At 49.9% G+C, this 22,888-nt stretch overlaps 1 protein-coding gene across 1 annotated transcript in view; it reads left to right on the top strand.

Moving 5' to 3' along the window:
* The first annotated feature begins 1,459 nt into the window (after positions 1-1,459).
* Positions 1,460-22,888, top strand: part of MAP4K1 (mitogen-activated protein kinase kinase kinase kinase 1) — a 37,164-nt gene continuing 15,735 nt past the window's right edge. The window contains exons 1-10 of the mRNA XM_077318701.1: positions 1,460-1,616; positions 6,337-6,394; positions 9,569-9,659; positions 10,023-10,087; positions 11,969-12,024; positions 13,048-13,095; positions 16,332-16,374; positions 17,898-17,970; positions 18,854-18,985; positions 21,675-21,737. Coding sequence (XP_077174816.1) covers positions 1,509-1,616; positions 6,337-6,394; positions 9,569-9,659; positions 10,023-10,087; positions 11,969-12,024; positions 13,048-13,095; positions 16,332-16,374; positions 17,898-17,970; positions 18,854-18,985; positions 21,675-21,737 — 737 coding nt within the window. The 5' untranslated portion in view covers positions 1,460-1,508. The remainder of the gene's footprint in view (positions 1,617-6,336; positions 6,395-9,568; positions 9,660-10,022; positions 10,088-11,968; positions 12,025-13,047; positions 13,096-16,331; positions 16,375-17,897; positions 17,971-18,853; positions 18,986-21,674; positions 21,738-22,888) is intronic.

Raw genomic sequence — 22,888 nt, 5'->3', positions numbered from 1 at the left:
CCCTAGCATGATGGGTGGGTGGGGGGATGGGGCAAAGGAAGGAGGAAAAGGAGAAAGAGAGACAGAAAGACAGAAAGAAAGGGAGGAAGATAGAGACAGAAGAAGAGGGAGAGGCACAGGTTGCCAGAAAGAGGCAGATGGAAGAGAGAGAGGAAGGGAGGGACAAAGGGATTGCTGGGAGGAAGGGAGGAACAGAGGAGGACACCATAAAATAGAAATTGTGAGAGCCTCAGCTCAATTCTTACTGGACCCTGTGGGCAACCGATTAGTGTTGGTCGTAGGGGGGAGCTTGAGGGCCAACTGGAAGTGGTGGTTTGGTCGACCTCAACCAAATGCCTTTGCCATTGCCAACCCCCCCCCCCCAGAGAAGAAGCAGGGGGAAAGGCTATTAAGAGACAGCTTCTTGTCTCTCTTCCCCCCTGCCACTCTCCCCACACAAACTCTGGATCCCTTTCCTTCTCAAAGCTCATAGTTTTAGGCAGAAAAGCGGAACCTCCCAATAGCGCCGCAAGAAAGGAACATTTTCCAAGGAGCATAAGTACTAACAAGCAGGCTTGACAAGGGCTGTGGGCGTGGGAGAGACAGTAGGCAGTTTAAGTTGGGAATAAGTATGCAGGGTCCCACCTCCTCCCAGCCAAGAAAACCATTAGCAGACTAAGCCACTCATGCTTGAGGGGAAGGGGGAATGAGGGAAATGGCCAGTTCCCAAGCCTAGCTAAGGCAGCAGGAGAAACACCAGGGACCCCTTGCACCCCCTGGGGGCCCCCACACTCCTGGTTGGGAAACACTGCTCTGTTGGGTTGTTGAGACTACTTGATGTTCTTTCTCTGGGTACCCGGGGTGTGTTTGCAGGGTTGGAGTAATACATGGTGCCCCATGCTTTTTGCTTCAGTTTCGAGAATGCCTTGCTGAGTGTTCTTTCTTAATGGATGAAATCTTTTGCTTCAAGAGCTTGCTTTTCTGGGTAACCGAAGATCCTCCCAACATGCTACCTGCTCAGGCTGTTGATACGTTACTAGATATGTTAGTACTTGCTCAACGCATTGTAAGTCCCGACAGTTGCCTCCTGCAAAAGCTGGATTTGAATCCAATACCACCTGAGAGATGCATAAGGTTTTGACAAAGTGGGTCCCTAAGTTGCTCTGGTTGTTCTGGTGTAGACTGACATGACTATCCTCTGAAAGGAAACTGGTTTCTGTGTCAGCTTGATGGTTCATTGCCTCCCTGCTCAGTCTCCCCCACCACAAGTACCTTCCCGCTCTCAAAAGAAACGGTTCCTGTCATGTCTGCTTCTAGGAAAGGAGAACACAGAGCAACGTGGTCTCCAGTGCCCTTGCTGCTGCTACCAGAGGTCTTAGGAGGGCTCTGTGAACAAACTGTACTTCAAATCAGGAAGCGGAGCTCTGAGACGTTTATTGGTGCCCTGACCACATTGCTGTTTGACGCCTACGCAGGAGGTCTCACAAGCTCTGCAAACCTCCGCCCTGCAGGTGGGAGAGCACTGAGCGATGGATGCCCAAGAAAGAGCAGCCTTAGATATTTCCACCAGAAACCCTCAAGAGGACTTTGATCTGCTGCAGAGAGTTGGCGGGGGAACCTATGGGGAAGTCTACAAGGTAACTTCACCTTTCTTTCTTGAAGCACCAGCTTGTCGGATCCTGGATTGTGCAGCCGGCTGATTTCACTGCCCTGTTTTGGAAACTTTTCGTTTCAGGCCATAACGTACTGAGATTATATGTTTTAAAAGAAAGCAAAGAAAGAATTGCACCTTTAAGAACAATATGGAAACAGTGGCCAGGAGTTCCACAGGTTACAGGGAAAATCAACCTTGTTTATTCCTTTTAAAAATCTAGTGGCATGCCCCCCTCCCTTCTCTTCACAACGACCAGTAAGATAGGTTATGCTGAGTGGTTGTGACAGTTCAGAGGTGACATGCAGCCCAGCCTGATGCATCTTTACATAGAAAGAAGCCCTATAATGTTCAATGTTGCTTAGATTCTGGTTAGTGTCTCAAGGATTGCAGTCCTGTAGGTGGAGGAGGGGTTGGCATGTGGGGCTTCCTGGGGCTGTTGACTGTTTTCCACGGCAGCATCTCCCTCCCCAGCATGCAAGGTACACTGAAATAGGTGTACCTTTCTTTGACCTGTCAATCCCTGGTCAGGGAAATTAGCCCCCTTTTGATTTCTTCCTGCTGCTGAAAACCTAACTAGTTGAAAATACGAAAAACCCAGCAGCTGACCCAAGGCCTTTACGGCACCCGAGGGTCCCTTCAAAGGCTGAGCATAGGCGAAGAGCAATTATGTGAACAAAACTGGAGATTGCAGATGATGGAATCAACTTGGCCAGAGCCAAGTTGGGGAAGCCTCATTAGCCTTGGTAGGAACAACGGCCCACAATCCACCTCATTGAGGAGGGGAAAGTAATACATTGAAGAGACTGCTTCTGAGCATGGACAGAGTACATTTCGCATATCATGGAAGTAGCCAGGCAGACGTGAGCCCCAGTATGTGTTAAAGAAAATGATCGCGACCTTGGGATGGGAAGGATGGAAGTGTAACAGTTGGGGAATCTTCACGTCAGTAGCCTTTCTAATGGCGGCTGTTGATGTACTCAAGAGATGTCCCCTGAGTAGCTTTCCTTGTTGCAGTTCTGTTTCTATGCTCAGCCAGTTTTAGTGTCCAAGGTTTGTCAATGGAGGCAGCCTTGGGAGCTTTCCTCTGAGCGGATGAAGCCTTCATGGAACTTGGGTGAACCATCCTTTTCCTCACCTGATCTCTGCCAAGCCTCTAGATTCTTTCCCCCTGAGCTGCGTATGCGGCTGGAACTGTACGTCCCTCACAGCTGCAAGGAACAGCAAGCGTTCGTCAAGCAAGCTGACACGGGGGAAGTGCCTCTGGTCAGGCTCTCCAAGTCATCCCTTTGTGCTGGCCAATGTTTCCCAGCAGAAGACCAGAGGGTGAAATTTGGGCTGGCTGGATATACCCCCCCCCCGCTATTCCCATCGCCCTTGAGACCCCTAACTTGACTCCCAAACTCTCTGGCTTCATCCTGCTAACAGAACACAGGTTTTCCTGTCCTACAAGTCACTGAACTTGGCCGTCCTTTTCATTTAGAAAGGTCATTTTTACACTTCAGACCTCTCTCCTCCGCAGGCTGATGGGTATTCCTCTCCTAGTTCCTCAAGACTTGACTACTGAGCAACTGGCTGCTTCTTTTGGTTTATATGAACTTTTCTGCTCAACATTTCTGCTCTTCTCTGAACCCCAATGTGAAGCAAGGCTTGGGAGATTTCCCCCTCCCTTCTCTCCTTCATTGACCCTCTTCAACTCTTTCACCCACCCAAAGTGACCTTTTGAATTCCTGCGCTGTTTGCAAATATTCTATTGCTGATAGTTTTCCTTCGAGCAGCTTCAGGTTGTCCAAAGGTTTCTTTAATTTGATACCAGGGCTAGAGCACTGGTTGCTGTCCCTACTTCAGAGCAGGGGTAGTCAAATGCTGGCAGGGGCTCATTGGAACTGTAGTCCATGGACATCTGGAGGACCACAGGTTGACTACCTCTGCTTTAGAGGATTCCTTGTCAACATTTTTAATTGGGCTTGCTAAACTTGTGGAACCGCCTCCTCCCCTGTGTTCCCCCAAAGGAGATTGAAGTTCAATAGGGACAAATGTAAAGTTCTGCATTTAGGTAGGAAAAACCAAATACGCCAATATAGGATGGGGGAGACTTGTCTTGGCAGTAGCATGTGCAAAAAGGATCTAGGAGTCTTAGTAGGCCATACATTGAACATGAGTCAGCAGTGTGACTCAGTGGCTAAAAAGGCAAATGGGATTTTGGGCTGTATCAAACAGTATCGTGTCCAGATCACGGGAGGTGATGGTACCGCTTTACGCTGCTCTGGTTCGGCCTCACTTGGAGTCCTGTGTTCAGTTTTGGGCACCTCAGTTGAAGAGGGATGTTGACAAACTGGAACGTGTCCCGAGGAGAGCAACAAAGATGGTGAGGGATTTGGAGACCAAGATGTATGAGGAAAGGCTGGGGAAGCTTGTTCTGTTTAGCCTAGAGAGGAGATGACTGAGAGGGGATCTGATAACCATCTTCAAGTATTTAAAAGGCTGCCATATAGAGGATGGAGCAAATTTGTTCTCTCTTGCCCCAGAGGGACGGACCAGAACAAATGGGATGAAATTAATTCAAAAGAAATTTCATCTAAACATCCGGAAGAAGTTCCTGACAGTCAGAGCGGTTTCTCAGTGGAACAGGCTTCTTTGGGAGGTGGTGGGTTCTCCATCTTTGGAAATTTTTAAACAGAGGCTGGATAGCCATCTGACGGAGAGGCTGATTCTGTGAAGGCAAAGGGGTGGCAGGTGACAGTGGATGAGCGATAGGGATGTGAGTGTCCTGCATAGCTTACGGTTTGGACTAGATGACCCATGAGGTCCCTTCCAACTCTATGATTCTATGAGGGGCAACATTTGCTCAAAATCCCTGGCCCCAAAGATGTGACTTTGGCCTCAACCAGGATTGGGGTTTTTCCAGCTCCAGCTCTACCTGTTGAGATCAGGGCCTGCCCCTTCAGTTCTGCAGGGCCTGCAAAAGAGAGCTATTTCACCAGGCCTGTGGCTGAGGCCGAAAACAAGACCAGAATCCTGACCTCCCTGTTCAACACATCAGTCACATGCTGGTGAGAGCTTATGGGAACTGTAGTCCATGGACATCTGGAGACCCACAGTTTGGCTCCTCCACATAGAGTCTATCCCCGAGAGCAGCCATTTTCTTGAGGGGAGCCGATCTCTGTCATCTGGAGATCAGTCATAGTTATGATCTCCAGCCCCCACCCGGAACCTGGCATCCATAGATCAGGGATCTGCCCAGGTCTTCTCCACGAACTCTGGAAGCTAAAATCTTAATAGGGAGTGGGGATTTCAAGGGCTGTTTTATCATTTTGTGTTTCCAGCTTCCTGGTGAGCCCTGGCTAGGGTGGCACGCTCCAGCGCACTTCGGCACGGCACCCCCTCCCCTCTTTGCCGCTGGCTGCCTTGGGCTTCGGTGCTTGCTGAAGCAGCTGGAGTGTGCTGGAGTGAGCCCCCTTAGTCCTCTGGCCATCCCCTGGAATTACAACTGGCCTCCGGGTGAAAGAGATCCATCTCCCTAGAGAAAATGGCCGCTTCAAAGGTCAGACTCGACAGCGTCATGCCCTGCTGAGGCCCATCCCTTTCCCTGTTTCGGTTACCGGGTCGCCAGGAATTTCCCAACGTGGAGTTGGTGACTGTTACCTGTACGTGCACACACCACACACAGCTTGTCATGCCGGCACCCACCCACTCACCCACCCACCCACTCTTGTGGTATATTTTGAGCCTATGATAAGCAATTATAAGAAACAAGTGGGAACCCATGATGCCCGGGGGGGGGGGCAGGATCCCTCCTGCATTTTCTGCCCAGTCCCTCCTTATGACTCGGTGGGGGCAGGTGGGAGGCCCGTGGGGGGGGGATTCCCTTTTTCTCCATCACCACACGTCTCCAGTCTCTTATTGCAGTCTGAGGTGAGGGTGTGCTCTGTGCTTGCTCACTAAAGTAGCAATAAATGATACTTTTACTTTACTTTTTTACTTTTCAAGTGATTTAACTCCTCCACGTATTAAAAAAAATTCAGATAATTTCCTGCAAACCTGGAGACTTTTTCAAGTTTGAAGATCTGTTTCGCACTGACAGGGCCCTGATCTGCGGATGTAACTCTCTGCAGATGGGGGCCTTGGGCGGCTAAGAGTATGCAGACAAATGTGAACCTAGGATGCTCTCATAGGTGCTCTCATACTCTCATGTGGGGATCCTTTCTCCCACAGCTGTCGATTTCCTCCAAAGGATGCCAGCTGCTGCTCCAGTACCAGCCTCTGTGGCAGGTCACTTTACTTCGGAGAGGGATTTATCTGCCCCCACCCCACATCTAAAAAACAGAACTGAAGCCAAGCATAAGCATTAATAAGACACATTAAAGGTTGCAGAACTCCATAGTAGGATCCCTCTAGTTTAAACAAGCTCTGCCTGGTAGTATAGACCACAGTCCCTAATAATTTGTCCAAGTAACTTTGTGTATCATGTAGGACCCTGCAAGTCCATTGTCTGTGCAGAAAAGACTTCTTGAATAATTCGGTTTGCGGAAAGCCATGACAGCGGGAGCCTTCCACAGGAGGAGGGCCACAGATTAGAAGGCGCATGTACCTGCAGCCAGTAGTTTGGAGAAGCACTAACTCCTAACCCACGGATTTGTTGTCAGCATTTCTGAACCTGGTTGAGAATGCTACCCCTCTTTATTCTCCCTCTGTATTTTTCTCAGGCCAAGAACAAAGAGACGGGGAAGATGGCGGCTATTAAGATTGTAAAAATGGAAGCCGGTGAGTGAGGAATCTCCACTCCGTGTTTGCTTGATTGCTCTCCCCCCAAAAGTGTGGCTTGAAGTAGGGATCCATCTATGAATCTCAACTTGTAGCCAGGTGCGAGTTGGAATGAGGACATGATCGAAATGAAGGTTTTGAGAGGCACGCAGGACCCTGTGCTAAGACCAAATGCACAGGTACAGTTGTTTCGCTGAGACAGAAGCACTTTGAACATTCTTAAAGGTAAAGGTATCCCCTGTGCAAGCACCGGGTCATGCCTGACCCTTGGGGTGACGCCCTCCAGCGTTTTCTTGAACATTCTTAGAAACTCGCTTTTTCATTCTCAAATTATTTGGGGGCTAAAATGACACAAACCTTCGATAGTAGACCAGACCCAAACCTTTTTGAAATACGCCTCACTGGTGGCATTATAGACCCCTTTTCTGCAGTTATCAGGCCTTTGCTGAATTTCTGCCATGCAAATATGAAAATATTGCTGTATTGGATAGTGTATTAAATGAAGCAACAACAACAATATTGCTAGTAACACATTGTATTTAATTGTCTGTTACCTCAGGGTTTTATTATGTTTTATATTTTGTAGGCTGCTTTAGGTGAGCTACTTGCAGAAATGGGGTAGAGAATTTCCAAGTAAAAAAATAAAATACAATAGATTATTTTTATCAGCTCTGAGCCTGGTCCCATCACAAAGCATGGTGAGGTAGCTACATGAGCTCCTGGAAGAACTGAGGGCCCTGCGGGATTTGTCAGCTTTCCGCAGGCCCTGTAAGACGGAGCTCTTTTGCCAGGCGTATGGCTGAGGCCAGGACAGAGTCCTGGCATTTTGAACAAGGATCCCCCAAAGCGTATTAATTCTGTTCCCATCCTCACAGAGTGACAGCTTACCAGGGGTAGTCAAACTACGGCCCTCCAGATGTCCATGGACTACATTTCCCATGAGCACCTGCCAGCAGACATCTAGAGGGCCACAGTTTGCCCACCCCTGGAGTAGACTATACTGACAAGGGTCTGATTCAGCGCCAGGCAGCTTCATGTGTTCATGTGTTTCTCACAAGGAAAAAAATCATCTCAGAAGGCTCTAGGTGCATGGTGGTAAAAATATAGGCTATAAATCTAATTACTGTCAAATAGTGCAAGGGTGGCCAAACTGTGGCTCTCCAGATGTCCATGGACTGCAATTCCCATGAGCCCCTGTCCTATGGAATATACTGGTTTTACTGAGTTTTCGTTTCTGTAAAACAACCCAAGACAATATGTCCGATAGGGACCATGTATAAATCCACTAGTGTAGTGGACTTCTAATCTGGTGAGCCGGGTTCGATTCTGCTCTCCCCCACATGCAGCCAGCTGTGTGACCTTGGGCTCACCGCAGCACTGATAAAGCTGCTCTGACCGAGCAGGAATCTCAGGGCTCTCTCAGCCTCACCCACCACTCTGGGTGTCTCTTGTGGGGAGAGGAAAGGCGACTGTAAGCCGCTTTGAGACTCCTTCGGGTAGGGAAAAGCGGCATATAAGAACCAACTCCTCATTAAAAGGAAATAATAGTGGTATTATGGTGGGGGTCAGCTATAGACCGCCAGGCCAGGCAGAGGACTTGGATGAGATGCTCCTAGACCAGGTAATAAGCTCTCAGAGAGACGGGATCTAGTAGTCATGGGAGATTTCAGTGACCCAGATGTCTGTTGGAAGACCAGTTGTGCTAAAAATGAAAAGGCCAATAAACCCTTGCCTTGTCTTGCTGACAACTTCATCCCCCCCCCCCCCCCGCTCCAGAGGAGCAGGAGGAATAAAGGAGTAAGGGCAAGTGGGGAGGAGTTAGTGATAAAAACTCATGACGCGGCTCCTGATTGGGCCCTCCGAGTGTCACTCGGGGGCCAAGCAGCCAATGAGGAGCTGCGCAAAGCGCGGCTTCCCGTTGGCTGGTTGGCCCAGCCTCGCCAGGCCCGGCCGGAGAGTCGCCACTCAGAGGAAGAAGCCTTCCCAAGCGCTAAGTCCTCCAGCTGGCTTCCCTTCGCCCAGGGAGCCTTCTGCTGGGCCCTGTGTAGCCGAGCCTGCCCCTGGCCCCAGCAGAAGGTCCCAAGGCCACCTACCTTCCTCTGTTTCTCCCTTCCTCCCAGCATTCCCTTTCTCCTTCCCTTCCTCCCAGCATTCCCTTTCTTCCTCCCAGCATTCCCTTTCTCCTTCCCTTCCTCCCAGCATTCCCTTTGTTTTTCCCTTCCTCCCTTCCTCCCTCTCTTCCATCTGCCTCATTCTGGCTACCTGTTTCTCTCCCTCTTCTTCTGTCTCTATCTTCCTCCCTTTCTTTCTGTCTTTCTTTCTCCTTTTCCTCCTTCCTTCGCCCCATCCCTCCACCCACCCATCATGCCAGGGCCCGCTGTATTTTGGCCACAGCGGGCTTAATATCTTAATGGAAGGTCGATGAGGTAAAAATTGTGGGTACACATGAGAGTAGTGACCATGTGATTTTGGACTTGATGATCTTGGGGAGGAGGGATTGTCCCACTTTTGGAGGGACATCTGGGGGTACCTGGCAAATTGTACTTATGTTGAAATTAAAAAATATATATTGCAATACTATTTTTGCATTCTATGTGTTCTATGAAACTTTTCGTTGCTCCATATAGACCAAATTTTCCCCCGGTCACTGGTGTCCTGCTTTACCAATGTTAAAATCTGGTCACCTTACCCTACAGGTGTGCCTATTTTTTTAAACAAAAACTGCTTTAAGCTCTCATTGTTTGACTACAATGGAGAAAGGGAGAAGGTTGTAAACAGCTTTGGATCCCTCCTCAGGAGAACAGCGAGCGGTGTATAAGTCAACACAAACCTCTAAACCAGGCTTGCTTGATGTCCCTGGAAGGGTTTCCAAATGAGTGGATTAATTTTTTATATATATAAAATCTGTTAAACATTTTATCAGGTGATATGATCATATATGGTCATGTTGGCCCCCTAAGATGGCCAATGAGGGGCCTGGAGGGGGTGGAGAGGGGAGGGGCCTGGGTAGGCGTGTCCACATCTTTGCTTCCCAGCCATATTCCGAATGATCGTGCTCTTTGGGGCTTTCTTGAAGCCTGCAGAATGTCTCGGGGGTTTCTCAACTGAAAAGGAGTTGGGGTAGGCTGCTCTCAACTGAGTGACGTGAATCTGTTCTTGTCTCCCTGCGTCCAGATGACGACTGCACCGCCATTCAGCAAGAGATTGTCATGGTGAAGACTTGCAAGCACCAGAATATCGTCGCCTATTTGGGGAGCTATATCCGGTGAGAAGCCCTCCCCTTTGCCCCTCACCCAGGGATTCCCCCACATCCTAGTCGGGGTGGGTGGAGGTGGCGGCAGGCCTTGTGGAAGGCAACATGAGTTATAGGATCCCTGGGAACTTTATAAGAAATTCTGAGTTGCACATGCTTAGAGCAGAGGTAGTCAAACTGTGGCCCTCCAGATGTCCATGGACTACAATTCCCATGAGCCCCTGCCAGCGTTTGGCCACCCCTGGCTTAGAGTATCATTCCTCTGGGTTAGGAAGGATGGTCCCGTCCTCCTTTTTCACTCCACCTTTAGCTGCCAGGTCTCCCCACCGCCCGACCTTGCTGATATTCCCCCTCACTGCTCTGCTGTTCCACCAGGTTTAACAAGCTTTGGATCTGCATGGAGTTCTGTGGAGGAGGGTCTCTCCAGGACATTTACCAAGGTAAAGATGTTCCCCCACCTCCTTCCACCCTGCCCTGTACAGTCGTCACGCGGAAAGCAGGGACCTTCTTGCTTCCGCTTCCTTCCAATATTTTCCTGGCTGGGAGACAGGATGCGATCTCTTTTTGGAGAGGACGGCTACTGGCTGTTCTTTTCATGCACATTGAGAGCAAAAGTTAGTCATTCTTGTCTCCCAACTTTCTCGATTAATTCAGGGTGGGTAACATCAAGTAAAACAAAATAACTACAACTAGTTTCAAATCCCGTTCATGAGAACGGGCTTTGAGAGGCCTTCTCCCCCCCCTCCATGGGGCTCGACCCCCGGGCTCCGTGCAAGACCCATCCTGCCCCCCCCAAACGGCGCAGCCTCCCCCGGGCCGCCAAGCACACGCATGGCCTCGCTGAGGCCGCGGGTGTGCTTGGCGGCCCGGGGGAAGCCATCCTGGCCCCCCTCCCGCCTGCAAGCATGAAGGCTCTGCAAGACGCCGGCTGTGCTTGCTGGACGGAGCAGGAGCTGTAGGAGGAGGACCAATCAGGGTGCAGCTAGCTGAAACCTGATTGGCCCTATTTCCTACTTGGACAGCCGGACTGTCCGTCCCCCGAGGCTGTTTACCTTTTATTTATAAGGAGATGATGGATAAGGATGCCTAGACATCAAATAATACAATAACCATTAAATTAATTAAGTTTTAAGCCCGCTTGGTTTTATGGCTAACAGCTGCAGCTTCTAACCTGGTGAGCCAGGCTTGATTCCCCGCTCCTCCCCCACATGCAGCCAGCTGGGTGACCTTGGGCTAGTCACAGCCTTGATAGTGCTGTTCTCACAGCTATCAGGGCTCTCTCAGCCTCACCCACCTCACAGGGTGTCTGTTGTGGGGAGGGGAAGGGAAAGTGAACGTAAGCCGCTTTGAGGCTCCTTGGGCAGTGAAAAGCAGGGTATCTCAAAATGGTTAAAATAATTGAAACTACACTAAAACTACTTGCTCTAAAATTCCAGTTCTTCAGGGGTAGGCAGCTGCTTGTCTGGGGGCAATTGGGTGGGTTCTTGAACATGGAGGCGAATGTTTCATGATATTGAAATTGGCTTCAACCCCTCCCACATGGGCACCGATCCCCTGAGTTACACTGTAGTAACTCTCCCCAGGGCAGTCGGCATCCAGAGAGACCAAGCAGCCAGATCTGAAACGCGGAACTGAAACTGAGTGTGGCTTTCTCTGCCGTTGCAGCCGGCACCTGGCTCAAAGGAAGAGAGCCCCCCCACCCCCATGGGAGGCAGACTGTGAAGCTCAGCTGGACTGAGCCTTCTTTACACCACCCCATTTTTGCTCCTTTGAACAGTGGCTGCCAGTCTCCGGAGGAAGCCTGGACAGAGATGCAAAGCACTGCAACTCTTTCATCCTCTGACTGTTAGAAATCAAGCTGTTTCTGTCTTCTCCAAGCCTTCTTATTCTCCGGCTTTTGTTCTGAGGCCGCCAGGCACTGTCTGCATGTAGGGTTGCCAGCTCCGGGTGGGGAAATACCTGGAGACTTTGGGAGTGGAGCCAGGAGTGGGTGGGATGGGCCTCATTGGAGAACAATGCTATGGGGTTCATCCTCCAAAGCATTTTTCTTCCAGGAGGTATTCTGCATGGAGCCAAATAAAGCAGGTTAAAAAACAACCAGTTTAGACCGTTTTATTATATTATACACAAAACGGCCGCCATGGTTTAGCTTTAACTATCCTTGTGCGGTGGTGGAAACTGCTGCAAAGCAGTGTTTTAAAAAATCTGCGCAGCCAGTTGGTTTTCCAGTAGCCAATCAGAACGCCGACCCACTTTCTAAATCGCTTGGCTGGGGGCTGGATGCTGATGCGATGCTGACTCTTACCCCTTTGTGTTTACAGCCACTGGGCCCTTGTCTGAGCTGCAGATTGCCTACATATGTAGAGAAATGTTGCAAGTGAGTATGAGCCAGCCTGCTTCACCCTGCTTCGTGAAAGAAATGTGGACTGGCTGTACGGCTGGCCTTTTGGGGAAGTGAACCGCTAGCAAAAGGAAGGCCAGGTGCAATGCCAGCTTCCAAGTGGGATGCAGGGCTTCCCATGGAATCACAGCTCATTTCCAGGCTACAGATGTCACCTGGGGCTCTTTCCCCAAATCTCCAGGAGTTTTCCAGCCTGGAACTGGCAACCCAAACCTAAATACTATGATCCAATCAGACAAAACAAAGCATCCAATCAGAAAAAATGTTCCAAGTTGGTTTAAGTGTTTTGCAGACACAAGAGAATTTGCACTCATTGTATTTGGCAAGAGAGGGTGATCGAGATGGGCGGCATAAAAATTAAATGAATGAAACGTTGCTGGATAAGGTTGCCAGGCTCCAGGTGTGGCTCAGTAAATCCTGTATGTTCCTGAAGGATTGGCATGTGCCCTCCTTTCTGTTACTCAAGAGACTTTGCGCTTGGCATGAATTTATTTTGGTTGCGTACACTTAACATACAACTGAGGAAGTCCAACGAAACTAGTTTGTAGCTAGGGTACTAGTCTCGGTGTTGATTGGTGGTTACTATTAATGCTATTGAAGACCTCCAGTATTTTCTTGCTTGGCTTAAAGCTGACCTCCAGTATATCATTGCAGTCGAAACAAATACTTGGGAAACTTACAGGATTTATTGAACCACGGGTATTATTTCTTTGTCTGCACGTATCCTCCCGTGTGTATTTCTACTTTGCTACCTTGATTTTCAAGCCCCCATATCCTGCTGAATTCCCTGTCATCACAGTTTGCCCCCAACAGGGAAAAGGCCATCTCCACCATCCACCATGGAGGCCACGTAGGTCAAACACTGTTGTTGGAATAGAAGACAGCAGGAGGCCTTTGGGAAAGCAAAACACCAGCCATTGGGCTTCCCCTCCCTATCCCCAAAAAGGCTTGTGGCTTTGGTTGGCTGTGTATATCACCTTGTATCTTTCCCACTTCTAGGGTCTGTCTTATCTGCACAACCAAGGGAAAATGCACAGAGATATCAAGGTAAGAGGATCCCGGCAGGCTGATCTTGGGAGCAGGGGGAGAGAACTAAAGGAGTTTGGAGAGCTGTATTAGAAGATGCAGACATCAGAAGAACATTGCTGCATCAAGCAAGTAGTCCATCTAGTCCAGTATCCCATCTCACATGGGCCAGCTAGTTCATCTGGAGGGCCAGCCACAGGGCAGAGAGGCCGAGGCCTTCCCCTGAAAAGAGCCTCAGAAGAGCCCTGCTGGGTCAGGCTAGGAGGCCCCATCCAGTCCAACCCTCCTGTCTCACCCAGGGGCCAGCCAGTTCCTCTGCAGGGCCAGCCACAGGGCAGGGAGGCCAAGGCCTTCCTAAGGACATCAGGGGAGCCCTGTTGGGTCAGACCAGGGAGGGCCCATCCAGTCCAGCCTCCCATCTCACCCAGGGGCCAGCCAGTTCCCCTGGAGGGCCAGCCATAGGGCAGGGAGGCCAAGGCCTTCCTAAGGACATCAGGAGAGCCCTGCTGGATTAGACCACGGAGGGCCCATCCAGTCCAGCCTCCCGTCTCACCCAGGGGCCAGCCAGTTCCCCTGGAGGGCCAGCCACAGGGCAGGGAGGCCGAGGCCTTCCTAAGGACATCAGGAGAGCCCTGCTGGGTCAGACCAGGGAGGGTCCATCCAGTCCAACCCTCCTGTCTCACCCAGGGGCCAGCCAGTTCCTCTGCAGGGCCAGCCACAGGGCAGAGAGGCTGAGGCTTTCCTCCATGTTGCCTTCTGGCCATGGTATTTAGTGGTTGACTGCCTCTGAACATAGAGGTTCCCCTTTTCCCCCATGGCTATTTGCCATTTTCTCTGGGGGAGTTATTCTTGGCTCCATTGTAATAGTGGGAGATCTCCAGGTGCCACCAGGAACCTGGCAACCCCATTGTCGCAGAGTAAATCCCAGTGGCCTCCAGAAGACAAAAGAGAAGGCTTCTGCGAAGGGTGACCCAAGGGGACAGGAGCATTGTGTCTGGGCCCCCATCCTTGGAACGAGACCCAGGCTGGTACCCTTTAGTCTGCAAAACACCGAGGGAGAAGAATACCACTTTGAACGGTGGATTTCTGTGAGGGAGCCAAGTAGGGTGGTCACCCTTCAGGAGGGGACTGGAGATCTCCCAAGAGGACCACTGGTCTTCAGATGACAGAGATCTGTTCCCCTGGAGAAAATGGCAGCTTTGGAGGTTCAGCTCCCTGGGGCCCCTCCCGCCCTCAAACCCCAAGCTGGAGACCACAGGCCCTCTTTCCTGGGGGGCTCTGATTCCAGAGACACTGAGTGGCACTTGGATCCAGTGCTAATCTCCACAGACCTCCTTGCTTCCCACAATGCACACCTGCCTTGAAATGCAACTCTGGGGGGCATCTCGGCCCCTTTGGAATAGCATATCGGGAAGATGGGGGCCTGTGGTGGGAGGGGCCTTTTTTGGGGGGGAGAATCCTCCACAGCAGGAGTAGTCAACCTGTGGTCCTCCAGATGTCCATGGACTACAATTCTCATGACCCCCTGCCAATGTTTGCTGGCAGGGGCTCATGGGAATTGTAGTCCATGGACATCTGGAGGACCACAGGTTGACTACCCCTGGTCCACGGCACCTGATGGCCAAGAGCCCAACTTCCAGAGCAGCCATTATTTCCAAGGGAACTGATTTCTGTCATCTGGAGATCAATTCCAGTAATAGGAGATCTCCAGGTTTCACCTGGTGGCTGGCAACCCTACTTAGTCCTGTTGCAGGCAAAGTCGCCGCACCTTAAAGACTAAGAAGTGTTTTCGTTCTAGCACTGACTTCCCTGGTCTTGATCCCCCTTTGTTTGGTACACATTGGAGACCTCTCTCTTTTGACCTGTGATTATTTATTACCGTAGATTCAAATGGGTAGCCATGTTGGTCTGAAGTAGCACAATGAAAGCGCCCGCCTTGAATAAATCTTTGTTGGTCTTAAAGGTGCTGCTGGACTCTGGTTTTGTTTATTATTGTGTTATTCATTGATCCTGTGGCAGGAGACCCTAGGATGGTCCGGCAGCCGGGCAAGGGATCATGCGGAGGGGGCTTGCCATGGCCTGCCCCCACATCATGACCCAAGTGGTCCTTGGAGGTCTCCCAACCAAATATTAGCCAGGGCTGACCCTGCTTAACTTTCCGGATTGGGCTTGCCCCGGCCATCCAGGTGAGAGATTCTGAAGAACCAACGAACAAGCAGGGTCAGATGCCTCTGGCATGCAGTCGGTCGTACGGAGAGAGGTCATTGGGTCCAATCTAAACGCCACTGGGGAAGGCACCATTCCCACCAGCAGAAGTGGCCATTTCTTTTTAGATTTGCTCAACTGGTTGGCGGGGGGGGGGGGGGGTCCTAAATCTTGCGGCGATGCTATCAAAGTTCCTGGCGATTTCCGCCTCTGCACCACAGGCTATCAGATTGGGACTGGTTTTCAGGCTACCGCAGTTTGTTTCACTGCTTGCTTGGAAATGCAGAGATAGGAGAGTTTCATTTCTCTTCTGAAAGCAAAAATGACAGTCCATGCAGCATCAGAGTAGCCAAGGTTCACCGCAGTGGCTGCTTTTTTGGTTTGCTTTAAGGTATGCATCATCCTAACTTTGCATGCCCATGGCGGTGCACAGGAATTCACCAAAGCCTGACTAAAATATTCAACAAAGTCAGTATTTAAAGCAGAACCATCAAGAAAGGCAACCAGACCTTTGGCTGTGATGTCAGAGAAGGCCCCCAGAAAGGCTTTTGGCTGCCATTGGTGGAGCTGCTATGATGTAAGAGGGGGCGGAGCCAGAAGGAAAAAGGGAGAAGAAACAGGGTCCTAAAGAAGGCAGCAGAGGCAGAAGACCCGAGGAAATGGAGGATTGGACTTGGTTAAGAGGCAGAAGGTGAGGCTGGAGAAGAGAAGGAAGACAGGGATTGAGGGAGGCGAGGTGAGAAACTCCTGACGTTGAAATAGCTCTTGAAATAGCCAGTCCAGTCACAAGCTGAAGGCCCCTGAGTACATGCAGAATTGTCTTCACTTCTGTATGTAATATGCCAAATATGTCAAACTAGCCTTTGAGCACCTGGGATTTGAGGTCAGGGTTTTGCAGAGAGGGGAGCCTTCTTCTGGCAGGCTGTGCTTTTCCTGACAGCCGATGAACCGCTGCAGGTATCCTAAAGAGCAATCCAAAGGCTAGGAAACCCCTGCTGGCTTCTCCCTCTGCCTTCTCACGTCTGTGTTTTATGTGCCTCTTCGCTTTTCAGGGAGCCAACGTCCTCGTCAGCGACCGTGGGGAAGTCAAACTCGGTATGTTTTGCGGGGTCCGTTCACACTGCGGCTGCCCCCCTGGGATATAGAATCAGAAAGGGCCCAGATCAGTCCTTCGGGGTCTGACCCATGGAGAGAGCCCAATCTGACCCATGGTGACCCCCTTTTAGGGGTTTCACGGCAAGAGAAATTCAGAGCATTGGGATGTTTGGTTAATAAAAGCAGAATTTTGCCCAGCCATAGAAACGTGATCCTGTGTGCACTAAAGGTCAATATAAGTTCACCTTTCCCCCCAATATACTCCTTGGGAGATTAATCTCCCAAGAAGTATATTGCAAAGAGAGATAAACTTGCATGTATTCAAATAGCTTCATTTTATTTATGTTTATTTTGTGGCTTTTTGGCCACTCCTCTCTGGAAAGGTCTCAGAGCAGGTCTGGTTCACATTCAGGCTGCAGTCGAAAGCAGAGAGATGAGGACTAATCCAGCCTCTCTCAACCTTTTTATCCCTGAGAACCCCCAGAAATGGTGCTGTGGACACGCCCACCTGGGGCCCCTCCCCTTCCCACCCCCTCCAGGCCCCTCATTGGCCATTTGGGGGGCAGGGGGCGTGGGTCAACATGACCATATATGGTCCTATCACCTGGTTGAGAGAGCCTGGCCTAATCCATAGAGAACTTTCCCGATCACAAATGGCCAGCTTGTCCGGCCTGGTGCCTGTTGGGCGTATGAGGCCCTTGTCTCTGCAGGAGAGACCTGCCGCGATGTGTGTCTCCATGGAAGGCCACGTGCAGGGAGGGAGTGGACAAAGTAAAGAGGGATCTGAGGGCAGCTCAGGGTCAGATGAAGAGAGGCAACCCGTTAACGCCTATACACCCAGCCTCTTCAGAACTCAGAGGCTAAGCAGGGTCAGGCCTGGTGAGTACTTGGATGGGAGACCACCAAGCAGTTCCAGGCATGCTGAGTCATTCACTCCAGCACGTAGTGGTTAGCCATGGTCTGCCTCTGTGTGGCAATCCTGGGCCAGGTTAGCCTGGGCCATCCAGCTCAGGGCTTGCTAGCATAACCACTGAGCTTGTGTCGGTGTATGTTGGCTTAGGGAGTTCCTGCAATCTTTATCTTGCATAAGCAACCCAAAGTTTGTTGCTTTTATTTCTAACTCAGCCACCCCCTCCCTCACCAATATTTCAACAGGTATTAGGGGATTGTGATGCTACAGCCATGGGCCAATCAGTGCTGCATGTGGCCAGCTAGAACAGGAGCCTGATAAACAAGAGCCACCTGACAAGAACATGACGAACGTAGCTGTTCTGCCTAGGAAGTGGTCCAGTTTGGACACGATGCTGCATTAATTTTTTACCTAGGCCAGCCTCCGAATAAAAATACTGCAGAGTATGCCTGGATGCTATACAATGGGAAACGTGGCCCGCTAGTAGCTCCCTTCCCCTCGGTTTCCTTGTCTGTTTCTGCCTTTCTAGGTACACAGCAGCTTTGCGGGTGACTTTCGGGTTTCCTGCATCTCACTAAAAAATTATTGCTATCTTTTCCTGCCTCTCCTGCAGCGGATTTTGGAATTTCGGCACAAATCAGTGCTACCTTTGCCCGGAGAATGTCTTTCATCGGCACCCCTTACTGGTAAATAAGAGGACATTCTTTGGCAGTGGAGGAGTGTTATCAGTGGGTGCGTTTGAGAGCGGTCTTACTTAGCCCCGCCCTTTCCTCTCCCTGTCACTTGTCTGTTATTACCAAACAAACTTTCCCTGCACCACTCTTCCCAAAAAAGTATCACCACTGGCCATGGGAGCGAAACATGGCTGGAAATTCAATCCATCTTTGCTGTCTTAAACCCCAGAAGTGGCACGTTCATGTGGAATATGGCTGGCAAGCACAGCTGGGGACATGCCCCCCCCCCAGGACCCCTCCCCTTCCTACCCCCTCCGGGGGTGTGTGTCAAAATGATCATATCTGGTCATATCACCTGATAAATGTTTAACAAATTTTAAAGATATATAAAAAGTTAATTAACTCCCACCCATTTGGGAAACCCTTTCGGAGCTGTCAAGAAACACCAGGGTTTCATGAAACCCTGGTTGAGAAAGCTTGCTTGGTGGTGTTGCAGATGAAATCCCTAAACCTGGCGAAGGCTTAGAGATGCAGGATCCACCTCCTGCTTCCTTCGTCAGGTGAGAATCCTGTTCTTGCAGCTGACCCCGGGCCTGCACCTTCTCACCCTGCACCTTCTCACCCTGGTTGTGATGTGGTGCTAACCATGGTCAGCAAGAACAGCGCTGTAGAACAGCACCGTTTGTGACCAAAACGAAAGGCCGGGGGATTCTTTCAAGAGGAAGAGGGAGGAATGAGTGAACCAGTAGGGAACACCCAACCCCCTGATCCTGGATTAGGAGATGGAGCAAGAATATTATGCCGGCACAAATGCGGTTTGTGCCCTGGGTGGATTTGGGAGACACTTGTGGGACACGGGCGAGAAGGTGATCTCTAAGATGTGTGTCTATTCCAGGATGGCCCCAGAGGTGGCTGCGGTGGAGATGAAGGGAGGGTATAACGTCCTGTGTGACATCTGGTCAGTGGGGATCACAGCCATCGAGCTGGCGGAACTGCAGCCCCCTCTGTTCGACATGCACCCGATGCGGTGAGTTATTTTGGAAACTGTCAGCTGCTCCTGGCTCTTCCTGTCTCTGGGCCCTGGGAAAAGGAGAAGGTGAAGTTCATTCGTTCACGCCAGTGCGGGTGGTGAAAGGAGGCTTGTGGTGATCCTTATATGCGTCACATACAGACATTTGGCATCTCCCACCCCACTGTGGCTTGTGGGCTGCAGAGGGAAAGAGGTTTACAGAATTATGCATGGGATAGAGAAGACAGAGACAGACGTCCTTTTCTCCCTTTCTCACAGTATAAAAACTTGTGGTCACTGTGAAATTAAGGAGCGATGGACTTAGAACAGGCCAAAGGAAGTCCTTCTTCACCAGAAGAGTCATTTGCATGGGGGATTCCCTAATGCAGGAAATGGCAGCCACAAGCACCGGCAGCCTCACGAGGGCATTAGGTAGACATCTGGAGCAGAGGTCCAGCAGTGGCTCTTAGCCTTAAGGTCTAGATGGCACCTTCTCTCTGCGTCAGGGATGTTCTGGGTGCTTGGGGGGCAACAGTGGGAGGGCTTCCGGAGTTCTAGCCCCACTGGTGGACCTCCTGATGGCCCCTGGGTTTTGGCCACTGTGTGACACATATGGATGAACTGGAGGGGCCACTGGCCTGACCCAACAGTGCTTCTCTTAGGTTCTAATGTCTGGGGCAGAAATGCTCTGTCTTCTTGGTGCTTGGGGGGCCAACATAAGCTCAGCTTTCATTTAATGAAAAAAACCACATTTCTAGTCCCTGAGACTGCAAGGATAATAGTACCTAGCATGTATATAATACATGTGTGTAATACAACACAGACTTAATTTTGCTGCGGTCCTTCAAACCACTTCGTTCAGCTGGTAAGCATCCCTGTACAGCAGAGGGAGAACCTGGCTGAAGCAGATTGATAATGGTTGTCCAGTGAGTTCATAGCAAGAGGAGGGATTCACGCCCAGCACCTCCCAGTCTGCAGCCCAGCATGGCTTGGAATTGGCTTTTCTCAAAGAATGTTTCCCGTGTGTTTTTGGCCAGGAATTAAGATTGCCCCATCAGTCAAAGAAGCTCGTTTGGTGGACACAGGAAAAAGGTCCCTTTTGGTGGTAGCCCCATACTTGTAGAACAACCTCCTCAGAGAGGTGTGACAGACCCCTCACTTTCAATATTTAGGGGGCAGTTGAAGATGGTTATATTTCGGATTGCCCTTGTTTCATTCGTTAGCTAGTCCTAAATTGTGCTTTTTAAAATTTGGCTTTTATGTTTTTAAATATTTTTTATTGTATGTGGTAAGCCACCTCAAGTTCTGTAAGGGAGAAAAGAGGCTTCTAAATATTTTAAATGAGGAAAGAAAGTCTAGCTTGTTCTCTAAGCCACTGTGCTACCCCGGTTCTCTTCCTTTAAATTATGTTGTCATTGAAATGTATAATTTCAGGCAAGGAAGATCTGCATGGCCAGTCTTCTGAACATCTCCAGTCTTCTGAATCTCCAGTCTTCTGAACATCTAAATATTTAAACATCTACCTTGAGGCATGGAGCCAAGTGGGGTTATTAGGGGAGGTTGGGTTTTTGATATTGACGGTTGTTATTGGGATTTTATTATCCTGTTGTGAACAGCCGTGAGCCAGCCGGCCGGCCTGAGAGCAGCAGCAGCCAACAATCTGTAACACTTTCCTGCTCTTAATATTTGAGCAGTGGCTTCCTGGGCTGAGCCTCTGCTTCCGGTCCACGGGCCAATCAGGATGCGCAGAGCACGTCCTGATTGGCCCGTGGACCAGAAAGGGAGGCCAGACTGGCCAGCAGTGAACCCAGCAAGGGGCAGTCTGGCGGAAGTGCCACCAGTCTGCCCTAACCACTGCCGGGAGAGGAGGTTGGTGGAGCTGGCTGTGTGGGGGGAGGGAGTTGCCTGCCCTGAAAATGCCCGCTGAGGCTTAGAGAGGCCACGTCAGGCCTTTTCGGGGCAGGGGGGAGGGCTGGCGTGGAGCGGGAGGGAGGACAGGGCATGCTAGCTCCCCGTTGTATTTACAATATGCAGCGGGCTTTAAATCGAGTCTAATAATAAATACACAAATAAAACACAAAAAGATAAAAGTTAAAAAAGAGAGATCAGATAAAAAGAATAAGACCAAAAATAAAATAAGAGATAACAGTAAAACGTTAGAGGTTCTCGGTGACAAAAACAAATGCGCTCCCGAATTAATCATATCTTACAAATCTATAACAAGATTAGCTTCTGATTCTAAAATTGTTGCAAAGTTATAACAGAAAATCTTTTTTTAAGCTGTCAAGATCTATTATCTCGAAATTCAATCTAAGAAAGAGAAATAGTCCTCAAAACCACAAATAAATTTTTCCCCTGTCATGCAAAAAGTCAATAAGGGGTTTTCTGTTAGCAATGGATTGCCTTTTCTTTACCTTTTCTTTGATCAAATAAGTGAGTTTAGCCATCCCTGCAACATGCTGCACCAGTTCTCAAAAGAGGAGTTTGAAAATATGTGAACAATAACTCTTGAGATCTCCCATGCCTCTGGGGGTGGAGAAGGCAGAAAGGGGTGGGTGGAGAAACTTCATTCCCCTTTTCCCTCCTATAACTAGCCAGCTCAGGCTAAATGACTGCAGAATCGTCCATTGTTTGGTTCCAAATTAATCATTTTCTGTCATGAAGTTCTGGGCATGATCAGATTTCCTCCCACTGTGTCTTTTTGCAGCGTCCTGGTTCTCATGACAAAGAGTGGCTACCAGCCCCCAAAGCTCAAGGAGAAAGCCAGGTGGTAAGTCTTGTTGGGAGAGTGACCAGCTTGCCCCATCCTTAGATAACCTCTGCCCACCTATGCTGCACTTCCCTGCATGGGTAAGAGGGTCCTTTTTCAAGGAATCGGTCTGTGGGTGCAGCCTTAGACTCCTTTTGAACAGGGTTCCTAGACCCACCATCTCAGTAGGACTTTTCTTCCTTTTTTTCCTTGCTTGAATGTTCCAGTTTCTTGGGGAAAGCGGGAGGTCATATCGACATGATGTTTATGTCAGGTGTATCTTCCTGAAGAAGAAAAAGAGTTGGGTTTTATACCTCGCCTTTCTCTTCCAGAAGGAGTCTCAAAGCGGCTTACAATCGCATTCCCTTCGTCTCCCCACAGCCAACCTGGGAGATCTCTAGAGCCCATTCCGCACCAGGATCAATGTGGCAAATTGATTACTGAAAGAAAAAACGCTATTTTAAATAGTGGAATTCGTCGTTATGCATACCTGCCTTTGTAGTGGAATCCCATTGCGTTTCAATCGTTTCCCACAGGTTTCCGGTCTCGGCAAAAATCGCTATCCAGGAAGCGATATTTGCAGCCAATGAGTGGTTGTTACCATGCTCCGAAAAAGCCCCTTTCCCTTTAAGGCAGGTTAAAAAAAAGAAAGAACACATGTTGCAATGAATCTGCGTTGATTCATTGCAACAGAGAGACCCATCTAGCTGGCAGGTGGTGTCTGAGCTGGCGATTCATCGTTGCTACGCTCCCCCGAGTGAAAAAAAAATCCCCCCCCGCCCGTGCACGGGCGTGATTTTCGGCCGAAATTAAAGGGAACTAGCAAACAGGGCTGTGTTGTGCTTGGTGACTTGAGGCGAGCTTTAAAGCAGCTCTGTGTTGGGACTGCAGCCGGATAAGCCTCGCTGGGTGAATGAAGGCTCGCCAGTTCGTTGCTCTCCGCTCGCTCCAAGAAAAAAAAATGGTGATCGCTTCGCTGGAAGATCAGAGGAGAGAGCCAGGGGGAGGGACTTTGCTGAAACCGCAACAATGGTAACGCACAGAACTTTTTCGCTAGTGTTGCAGATTGGTTGCAAGAGTGTAGCGCTTTTCGAAGGGTGAATCCACTTTTTGGGATTTCCCTTTAAGCGTTACTACGAAGCGCTTTTAGCTGATCGTTTGCAGGAGTGTGG

Source organism: Paroedura picta, unplaced genomic scaffold (assembly GCF_049243985.1).
Source record: "Paroedura picta isolate Pp20150507F unplaced genomic scaffold, Ppicta_v3.0 Ppicta_v3_sca21, whole genome shotgun sequence".
Taxonomy (NCBI): Eukaryota; Metazoa; Chordata; class Lepidosauria; order Squamata; family Gekkonidae; genus Paroedura; species Paroedura picta.
Note: the sequence above shows the minus strand (reverse complement) of the source record. Positions and strands in the feature narration are given on the sequence as shown.